Here is a 10,949-nt window from a genome sequence, read left to right as displayed (position 1 = left end):
CACAGGATTACCTTCCTCTAATCTGAAGCGTGTGTGAAAAGGACTCAGCACGCGACAGGGACAGAACCTGCCATTGTACTCAGACAACAGGCCCAAGGGGAGATGATCAGATCTCCTTTGCTGGGTGCTGATGAGGCAGTGTCTAACTGAATGGATGAGGAAAGGATCAGGTTAAACTGACTATGCTGACAACAGGCTGAATCATGTTTAGAGTAGTGCACAGTAGGTTAAGTTTTCTTTTTAAGCAGGGGTTATAACAGGGAGCAAAAGAAAAAATTATGAACAATAATGAAATCTTTTCCGTATCTTGCTTACACAGGCTAGTGCTGCAGCCTACTCTAAAAATTGTCTGATTTAGATGCTATTTATGAGGATTACTGACAGCAGAGGATTCTCCTCTTTGTGATTTTAAATATATAATCCAGTGGCTGACTCATCGTTCATCCTTAGGGATTTTGCATAATTTATAACCTTGCTTGCATCCATCACCCATCACCGGTTCTCTTTGTTTTGACAGATACTGCAGTGAACACTGATGCTGAAAGGATTCGCTCCTGACAAATAAGATAATCATGAGCATAAGTACGCTCAAGGAAACAACAACAACTGCTTCAAATGGCACTGTCTCGCTAATATGAGCATTCTTCAGGGCCATGTGGTTTGCGGTGCAACAGACAAATGGACGACTGGACAAAGATGCCATCTTTCATCTGAAATAATATGGTGTACCACTCACAGACTTGGCATGTCTTTGAACCACCATTTCAGTCAGAGGACAAGGCATCGTCAGTAAACAGCTGTGGCACAGGACCTAAGGACATTGACTATTTGTTTTTATAAATGGACCCCCCTGTGACTGGAGGTTTGCAGTAACATTTTTGGGGAATCCCCCAAAGTTACTCCGTGCTCACTCTGGAGATGCTGCAGGCCAACAACTACTCCGTGGTGCTGCTCATCCAGCTGACGCTCCTCACCTTTGACCTCTTTGTGAACTCCTTCAGTGAGCTGCTGAGATCCTCGCCAGTAATCCAGCTTGTGCTTTTCATGTGAGTGCAGAGAAGTCGGGTTAGGGGCCGCTGACCTTGTAGTATACTGAAGTCGACTTTCTCGTAAAAGTTTCAGAGCCAAGAAGCAACTCTGAGGTGATCATGGTGTGTTTCCTGAATGTAAAAAAGGTTCAAAGGTGTTTTGTCTCATGCATTTATATCATGTCCTTAACAAAGAGCAGTGTCTCAAGACATTTTAAATAAACCACTGGCAAAACTGAGGCAGACTGAGGGTTGAAACTAAGGAAAAAAGAAGAGGTGAGAGTGACAAGGAATGAAAATAGCAGAGAGCAGGAAGCATTGGGAGCAGGTAACGATTGTAGAGGGAGAACATAGAAATATGAAGTAGGATATTGCAGGTAGACAGCTGTGTATTGAGTCAGTGTGTCTAGCCAGTGGGGCTAGCAAGTGTATTTCTGAACAATTTATTGCTCATTCTGATATGAAGAAATAGGTCAGGAGTATTTTTAATGTACTACATTATGCTAGAGGGGCATATGCTAAAATCTTGGAAGCTTGATTTCCAAAATGGCATTGATAGGGGCTTCAACTTCAAAGCATTGAGAGGTTTCTTGAAACAAGGTACATTAGGAACACAAATATGGGACAAATATGGTAACTGTCAGTTGCCATATAACATTTTGTCTCGTAATTTCTTACTCATTTTTGTATAAAATACCAAAGCTGACTAACTTAATATTTGCAAATTAACCAGAAGACATTTCAGGGCAGAATGCTGTTGTCAGTCATTTGATGCTATGATAATGGAATGCACAGAGGCTTTTAGAGTTAGAACCTGAGTCCTCTACCACTGCCATTAAGTAACCCTTCCCTCCACAGTTTGCACTGGAATAATCGTGTATGCAGCTTAACCTATGGTATCCAAAATGGGGAGTGAGCTTGTGGTGTGTAATATTTAGTTCCAGTTAAATGCATGATGCTTGGCATAGTCAGAAGCTCACTTGAAATTGTAGGCTCACCCTATCATAATTAACATAACTTTTAAAATGATCTTTTTCACCTGTTGTGCTCCACTCTTCTAGCATTCAAGACATCAGCTTGCTCTTCAACCAGTTCATCTTCCTGCTGATGCTGTTCAACACCTACGTGTTCCAGGTGGGGCTGATGTCTCTGCTGCTGGAGCGCTTCAGGGCGCTCATTCTGCTGTCTATGATCTACTTGCTCTTCAGCATCTCCCTCCATTGCTGGATGATGGTGCGTCTCATTTTCATATTCATAATTTTCCTCAACATTCACGTCTGAAGTGCCCTTGAGCAAGGCACCGAACCACCAACCGCTCCCTGGGTGCTGAGACTAAAGTGGCCACCCAGTGCTCCGGGTTGGTTTCGTGCCCACTGCTCTTAGTGTGGGTGTACTAAATGCTCAATGTGAGTGTCTAGTGTAGTGTGTATGATCACTAACAACAGATAAATTAGTCTAAATCTGTTCATGTGTGTGTGTCAGTGGGGTTATTCTGTTATACTGTATTACAAGGGCCTACAGATTTCATATTTTACTCATATATTCAGATAGACTTAATACAGGAACTGAGTAAATGTTAAATCATACTGACTCTTTGCATTTGAGTAGAGAGAGTAGAGTGGTGTAGAGTAGCTCAAGGCAGGAACTGTACTTTTAATGTTTAACTTAACAAAACCAAGCCTGTGACACTGAAAGTACAGCATGGTTGCATTATTCGAGGTGAATGCTGTGGTTCTCCACAGAGTCTGCGCTGGATGAAATCTGATCACTTTGTATGGACGAATGGACTACTTGTTCTGTTTACCCTCCAGAGAACAGGTGAGATGTGTTTATCTGCCGTCATCAATATGAAAACATAGTAATATGCTCCAGCACAAAAAAAGAAAAACCATTTACACATGTTTTACACTTCCCGCTATGGCAGATAAGTTAACACATGTGTCCATAACAAGGATCACATTTTATGGCATTGGCAGCTTGCTAGGACTGACAAAACCTAGTTAGACACACAGAGATTCTTTGTTGGATATATATAAGGTTCTACTCACAGCAGAAAAATATTAAATTAACATCACCCTATTATTCTGATCCTACTGAAAAAAAATATTCCATATTTTATGGTATATAACATATACCATAAAAAGATCAAATTGATGTTTTTATCTGTCCTCGTCTTTTTATCAAGGAGAGCGCACACTAGTCACATGCTCACCCTTGACAGAAGGACATATGGGAGTGATATTCATTCCCCTGAGCTCCTAATTGGATGTTAAGAGGATTAATTGTCTGCAAGTTGCTGTTGTCACTTTTCTCCTTCTGCTTTCGAGAATGAAATATTCTGGGGGTGCATTCAGAACGTATTTCAGTAGTTACCCACAGAAATGCCATGTGTATTTGCTTTCAATAGAGTTACCTACAGAAATGCCATGTGTATTTGCTTTCATTAGAGTTACCCACAGAAATGCCATGTTTATTTGCTTGCAGCTGCTGTGTTATACTATTACCTTTACAAGCGGACTGCTGAGTGTCTTGGAGACCCACGCCTCTATAAAGACTCTCCTTGGCTACGTGAGGCCTTTGAACGGTCACGTCAATTATGAGCGAACAGTGGGGTCGAAGTGGAACTGTTTTGACAACAGACAGCATGGAGCCGTCAGGACTTACAGAGCCCATGCTTTGGACAGAGGCAAAATGGAGTCCACGGAAATCAGGGAAGTTGGTAAACTTCAGAATGTGAGCAGCTAAATGAACGCTCAATCTGTGTCGTTCAAATATGAGTGAAAAGGGAAATGGATGAACGTTTGTGACAGTGTGGCTGTTCGATCTAGGGATGCATGATAATATTGGCAGGACATTGGTATCAGACAATAACAACTTAGGAATTGAATCATCAACACCTGTTAAAGTAGGATGAGAATTACATATTACATATTTTACCTCTAGTCCAAGTTATGATAATTTCCATATTTATCATGAGTGAACGTTTACGTTTGTTCAAGGACACATTTAGGGTAGAATCAAAGGAAATGTTTTTATGTCCGTTTCTACAAGTAGCCCATAACAATAAGAGTATTAGGTTATTTATAGTACAGGAGAGAGCAAAATTAGTTTGAAAAAAATCGGCATGTCGAATTTCAGCAATAATTCAGCATCGTGCATCCCTAGTTCAATCCATTCCAGCTTCCATTTATATTTTGTATGGTTATACTATCCTTCATGATTATTGCCTATTACAATTCATAGTTTCACAAAATTTTATATGAAACGCTTTGGTGTAAAAATACGAATCTGTGTGTGTGTGCCAGGTTGCCTTGGATGATAGAGCTCGCTATTACATTTTAATGTACTTGTGCTTCTACATACTCAAATACAGATGTGCGAGAAAAATAATTTAAATCATCAAATTCAGAGTATTTAATGTTGCGACATTAATTTAAGTGGCTGGAATCATGACCTTAAAAGTTACTTGTGCCTCATACAAAGTGATACCCAGGCCTGACAATATTAACTAAGCATTAACAGCTTTAAAAACCATTTACAACATAGCCCATTTCATTTTTTAAATCCTCTTTCCACAGTTTGAGTGCATTTCGATTTTTAAGGCTTGGCTTAGTATCATTATCACCTCCAAAAAACTGTTTATTACAGCTTGGCGTCTCCATACTGAAATCTTATGTTAATTCTGAAGCAACATCTAAATTATTCATAAACAGCCCTATCAAACCTACAAGTACATCCAAGATAATGCAAAAATCATTTAGTTCTGGTGATTAAACAAATAATTGGAATTTGGAAACGTTATTCTGGTGACCCTGGTAAGTAAACCAAACTAAACCAACATAATATTTGAACCATTATCCTTATGTTCGCAATGCTTTGCAATCTATAATAAAAATGTATTACAGTTCATGCCTTTTTATTTCCATCTTAATTGTGATTAGTGATTAACGCTGAATGATATTGCATAATAATATAAAATAAAACTCTACTTTGAATCCACACATTCAATGAAAACATAACATAAGATAGAATAATTAAGTATTCTTATTGAGTATTGAATTGTGTTCCGCTATTGAGACTGTATGCTCATTTTGGACACCTTTTTTGGGGGGGGGGGGGGGGGGGGGAAGAAGTATTTGAATGCAGACAGCAAACAGTAGGCTCTGTACGGTAAGCAAGACAGTGTAAGTTTGGAGACTTTTATTTCCTCTGAAATTGGCTTAGTATTATTCTATAACAGGCAGGGCATTGGGGAAGGTTTACATTCTCATTCAAGGAGGGGGTGAGGGATTGGGGCAGGGTATCTGGTAAACATAGACATCAATTACTTTTTCCATCATTTGACATTAAAACCAAATCCTACAACTGTCGTATACATATTTATAGATATATAGATATTTATATCCTCTTAAATCGGCCGGTGTGTCTCTTGCTAAATATATTCTTTTATATCTGTCAATATCGATATAAATCTGTGATAAAGTCATTATCATTTATATTTTATACAGTATTTTGTATCTAGATCATGTCCTATTGGGTTTAGTTTTTTTCTTATTCCTCTTTTCTCAAAGATGGAAAACAAGACAGATATACTTGCATATAAATAAGTACACAATGAAGACAGTGCTGTACACAGCCGCTGTGAAAAAGTACCCTGATGGGGTCTCCCATGGTATCTCCAATGGTCCAGTGCCCGCTACGATTGCATTGGAAAACTGCACAAGCAGAATTTGCCTTCTGTGCTCTACTACTCAGAGGTCAGCAGGTGGATCATCATCGAATGGTTATTAAGATTTTAAAAAGATAAAAAGATAAAATACCACCCCAAAACTTCCTGAAGAAGAGTTTGTTGGCAAATTGAATGGCCAATTCCAATGTTGAGTATTCTTCAGGGTCAAATATCTCGGCAAGGACCTCGTAAAGCACATTAACTTCAACACTAAATCATCCTAAAACAATTAAATGCATACATACACGCACACACACACACACACACACACACACACACACACACACACACACACACACATACACACACAGTTTCCTGTGCCTTTTATACATCATTATTTCAAAAGGTAAGCTGACCGTCAGTTCCACCAGGAGTACTTTTTCACAGGGTCATAGGAGGAATTTCTTTACTTCAAAAGAGCTGTGATTTCACAGCAAACCCCTTATCTCAACTCAATACAATTCATTTAAATTATATAAAAGGCAAACCATTCTGAAGCAATAACCATAATAATAACTGTCTTAATGGATCATAATAACACCAATTATTGTAAGAGTAGTAATAATAACGAGAACAGTTATGGTAATAAATAATGGTCAGATATGAGTGACATCACATTCCAAAAAAAGAGAAGAAAAAGAGAAAAAGGAAATGTAAATTCCCACTGACATGAGGCTTGCTTCGCCGCTCTTCTTCCGGTTTGAGAAGAAGATGAGGGACATGGGGTGAGGGGCTCACCTGAGTCCCCATATCCTCCAGTCCGAGCCCCCAAGTGTGCTTGAGATGAACTGCTTTAAAGGTAACTGTGCCCTCAGGCGAGAGTGGGCTCACCCGTACATTGATTCCCATGCTTCGTCTGAAAGCACCATGGCCTTGAGAGCCACATACATGCTCTGTCTTGGCAGTGTAGCAGAGATGACGTCATCTCTCTCTGGGGAGCCATCTCCGTTTGTTTGGCCAGTGTTTGGCAGTGCTCACAGCTACTGCCCAGAGCCATCCCTTTCACATCCCTGTGTGTAGTGTTTGCATTGGTCACGGATTCATTACGCATGTACTATACCGACAAATTGCTAAATCTCTTAAAATATATTTGGCAATTGAAAAAATGTTTTAATCTTTTTTTTTTGGCAAGGGGTAAAAATGAGTATGCTGACGTGGGTGGAGGTGTAGTGTAGATCGGGTCTGACTTGGAGGAGTGATATGCTCGGGGAATGTTCTCTTTTCATGCATATCAAAGCACAATCGTAGCCTCCTACACCCTACAAAAAAGGCTTATCAGGGCACTGTTCAACACACACATACATTTTCATAATCACTATTCAACACCTGGTGTGGTAAGTCAACTCATGTTCAACTGTGGCTGTCTCTGTTTGGTCATCTGCTCCGTCCATACATATAAACCTGAGGAATTTGTGTGCCATAACTCCCAAACACTTTCTCTCTTCCCTCTTTCTCCCTCTAGCTCCGTCTTAAACTTCTAATTTCCTTTGAGTTTCATCCAAAAACACTCAAAAGAGTCCCTGCACTGGTGCCATGGTTCAGTTCTCCTTATTGTCTCTGCATTCCACGCTTATGCTATACTAAAAAAGGGAACTTCCATGAAAAAAAATGCTTAATGTGTGCAATAACATTCAGTGTATGGCATTGCTATCAGACTCAGTGCCATACTTAGTTTATGTACCCTAATCTGGCACTTCCTGACATTTAAGAAGGCTCCCTTTATGACATGCTCAAATAATAAATGCAAATGTAAACAAGAAGTAAAATGGTACATTACGTGATTTGTTTTTCATTCTCTTTGTGCAAGTCTCCGTGGTGAATGGCAGTGATGCCATTAGTGTTGCTGCCCACAATATCTGTGGGTGAGACAGAGTAGGGTGGCGCGTAATTCGCCCAATGAGCTTCGGGTGATACGCTGGACGTTTGGAATGCTGAGAGTGAGCAGGACAGTGAAAGACATGAAGCGTTCAGTATGGACAGCAGACACACACAAAAGAAACAACTACAAAAATGAGGTTGCTGTTCAGAGAGTTTTTGATAGACAGCTGTCCTGGAAGTCAGATTGCATTGCTACGCATGCATGTTGCACAATCCGTTTCAGATTATCCAATAAATGCACCAACTTTATGTGTTAGAGACTGATAGAGAGAGCAACAGTGAGAGAATGAGATTGCGAGAAAGAGAGAGAGGGAGAGAAAGACAGAAAGAGAGAGAGAGAAAGAGAGAGATGAGAAATAAAGAGAGAGAGAGAATACAGTCCTGCACTACACCATAGATGAGAGTGCATTCTCCTCATTGTAGGGACAGGGAGGAGAAGTTCGTATGTGATTGGCAGCCGGTGCCCCATCTGCGGGGGAGAGGTCATTCAGCTCCCCAGATGAGGAGAGTGGGTAGGAGGGAGAGAGGGAGATTCCAGAGGAGGGATCTGCAGAGCCAGCAAACGTGCGTGGGGGCTTGGGCACCAGGTTGGGCTCCAAGGTGGCCCGAGCCAGCAGCTGCCTGTCCCTGTCCTCCGACTGCTGGCTCGGCCTCTGGCCCTCGCTCTGGCTGTAGGAGCCGCGGCCAGACTCCGACTCCCCGTCCGACAGCTCCAGAGGGGGAGAGCTGCTGCCATCTAACCTGAAGAGAGAGTCCAAGTACTGGGCGAACTCCAGCACCACCTGGCTGGGGTTTCCATTGGAGAGAGGGGGCTGGGGAGCTGCTGCTGCTGCTGGGGACTCGCTCTCTTCCTTTGCCCCTGGAGGCTTCTCTCTCCCGGCCTTCGGCCCCATATCCACCACTGACTCCTGGCTGCCTCGCTCCAGCGGGGTGCTGCTGCCCCGTGGACTGTGGGGCACCGATGGGGGCATTTCCGGGCTGGGGGGGCCAGACTGCAGGTAAACCTTTACAGTCTCGGCTGCTTCAGCCTGGAAGGTGTCTCCCTGGTAGTGAGGCTGTCCGATCACCGTCTGCCCCAGGATTGGTGGGATGTGGGCGCTGTAGCGGGGGGTGGCAGGGGAGAGGTGTGGGGAGTACTCTAGGGGCGGTGTGGGGCAGTAGGGCCCCGCTTCACCAAGCTCGTGATCAGGGGTGCCCGGCTGAAGGCCGTCGGCAGCCAGCAGCTCAGTGCGGGAGCTGATGGAGGGGTTCTCCTCAGGGATGGGGGCGTTCAGGGGGAAAGGGAGGCCGCCCAGGCAGGGGGAGCCTCGCAGGGCCGCTGAGGAGCGCCGGGAGTCCAGGCTGTAGAGGGACTCGGCGTCTGACAGGCTCTCCATCACGGCCAGCGGGGCACGCTGCTCACGCAGCTCCACGACTAGGCGCTCACGGGCGCCCGTCAGCACCACAGGCACCGGGGGAGGGGGGCACTCGGCAAAGCCGTCCAGAGAGATCTCTGAGCGGGCACAGGAGCTACAGGAAGAGAAGGGGAGGAGAGCGGGAGAGGGAGAGGGAGAGGAAGGAGGATAAGATAAGGGAACAATGAGGAGGATCACGAAGGCCCAAAGCAAAGTCATTATAAGCAAGGGATGATGAAAAAAAAAGTTGAATTACAGAGAGGAAAAAGGAATTTAAAATAAGGCGCGTAACAGCACATAGAATAGGAATGATCACCCACATCCAACACAGTGGGGGAGGAAGAACAGGAGGGTAAGGGTAAGAGCGAGGGTTAATCAACACAACTAACTAACTAACAGGGCACTGCATTGTCTTTGCATCTCTGCTGAAGCACAGGGGCCGTGGGGGGGACTGCATACTACCATACGTCACCGCACTGCAGTCAGCATGAGTGAGAGAGGGCAGAGTGGTTTAGACTTTCAATGAGATTCAAGAACGCACACACATACAGGCTCATGAAGTCAGAACACTTTCTCTCAAAAGCAAGAAAAAAATAATATTAAAAATGTATGATCTGCCTAAAATCTATGATGCACTATTTTCACAGGTTTGTTTGTTTCCTGCAAGCACAATCTGTCTGCTTTTGTCAGTCTCATTTCCTCACAGCACAGACTATGTCTCATGAGCGCCCTCTGCTGGACTCACCGGACACTGCTGTTTCTGCGATGGTGGGTGACAGGACTGGGCTGGCGAGGAGTGTTGGCACCCATGAAGATGGTCTCAGGGTTCAGGTCCACCTCAGTGGGGCTCACCATGATCTTAGCAGCTGACAGGAGGGCAGTCTTTCCTTTGTTGTAATTCTCCAGTACCTACGGGAGAGTGACAGTCGAGAAATTAGTTCCACTTTTAAGAGCCATATCATAGGATACAGATATGAAGACAGAGAGAGAGAGAGAGAGAGAGAGAGAGAGAGAGAGAGAGAGAGAGAGAGAGAGAGAGAGAGAAATACAAAACAAAAAGGTAAATAACCACTTTATTTTCATAGCACAAGTTGACATTGAGAATACACATGGATAATGTAATTGTATGGATATTGGCACCCCATAGATATACAATGGAAAAGAAAATAAGTTATAGGAATGCAGACAGACTGCTAGTGCTTACACAGTAACACTATGCTCTTTATATGGCAGCTGCTCTAGTTAACTGCACATCTTTTCACAAAGAAAACCATCGATACTTCATTCCACATGCAGTCCAGACTCAGCACTGTTTTACAGGGGAACTGGCACTCCCATCCAGCCACAACTGACAATTCAATCTTTGTTAGGACTTTAAAGACACAGTGGAGGCTGTCTAGGAATGGTTTCGTAGGTTAACGTGCACTCCCTTGAAGGCTTCAGTTTTAGTTGCATAAGCTGCATGGAAACCAAGTCTACACAAAGAAAGTTTCTCAGATTATTCCTGAGATTACTTGGATATACTTATACTGAGACATAGATGTATTTTTGAAGTAAATGAATTGCTTTTGTGAGTTATCAATATTTTGCTGCTTTCACCAGATTGTCATCGTCGTCATTGAAACCACTTATTCACACCACTTGGTTTGGCTGTCTCCTCTTGGGAACTATGTAGGCAATAGTCTCAAAGATTTAAGATTAAGATATCAGGTTAATTTAACAGATATGTGTGACTAACAGATTACCACAGAATCAGGGGTCTGGTGCTCTAACTACAATTTATGTATTAACACATAATCAGCCCTTTTAATAGTGTCATGGTATGTTCATTCATTATATTTTTAATGACTTCTAATGGACCATTAGATTTTAAGGGCACTATGCTCAATGCTTGGCAGCAGGCTGATCCGTGCATCAGTG

At 42.9% G+C, this 10,949-nt stretch overlaps 2 protein-coding genes across 2 annotated transcripts in view; one reads left to right on the top strand and one right to left on the bottom strand.

Annotated features, from left to right (window-relative positions):
- Positions 1–918: 918 nt before the first annotated feature.
- Positions 919–3,628, top strand: LOC308369123 (transmembrane protein 138-like; the record flags this gene model as incomplete). Its single annotated transcript, XM_080843465.1, has 4 exons — positions 919–1,046; positions 2,090–2,261; positions 2,771–2,846; positions 3,513–3,628. The coding sequence occupies 4 exons, from the start codon at positions 919–921 to the stop codon at positions 3,626–3,628; spliced, it is 492 nt and encodes a 163-aa protein (XP_080699591.1).
- Positions 3,629–5,283: 1,655 nt separating this feature from the next.
- Positions 5,284–10,949, bottom strand: part of dagla (diacylglycerol lipase, alpha) — a 34,899-nt gene continuing 29,233 nt past the window's right edge. The window contains exons 19-20 of the mRNA XM_080843398.1: positions 9,775–9,938; positions 5,284–9,144 (exon numbers count right to left, since the gene is read on the bottom strand). Coding sequence (XP_080699524.1) covers positions 8,022–9,144; positions 9,775–9,938 — 1,287 coding nt within the window. The 3' untranslated portion in view covers positions 5,284–8,021. The remainder of the gene's footprint in view (positions 9,145–9,774; positions 9,939–10,949) is intronic.

The sequence above is a fragment of the Sprattus sprattus genome, assembly GCF_963457725.1.
Source record: "Sprattus sprattus genome assembly, chromosome: 8".
NCBI lineage: Eukaryota > Metazoa > Chordata > Actinopteri > Clupeiformes > Clupeidae > Sprattus > Sprattus sprattus.
The sequence above is the reverse complement of the archived record's forward strand: the minus strand, read 5'-3'. Positions and strand labels throughout refer to the sequence as shown.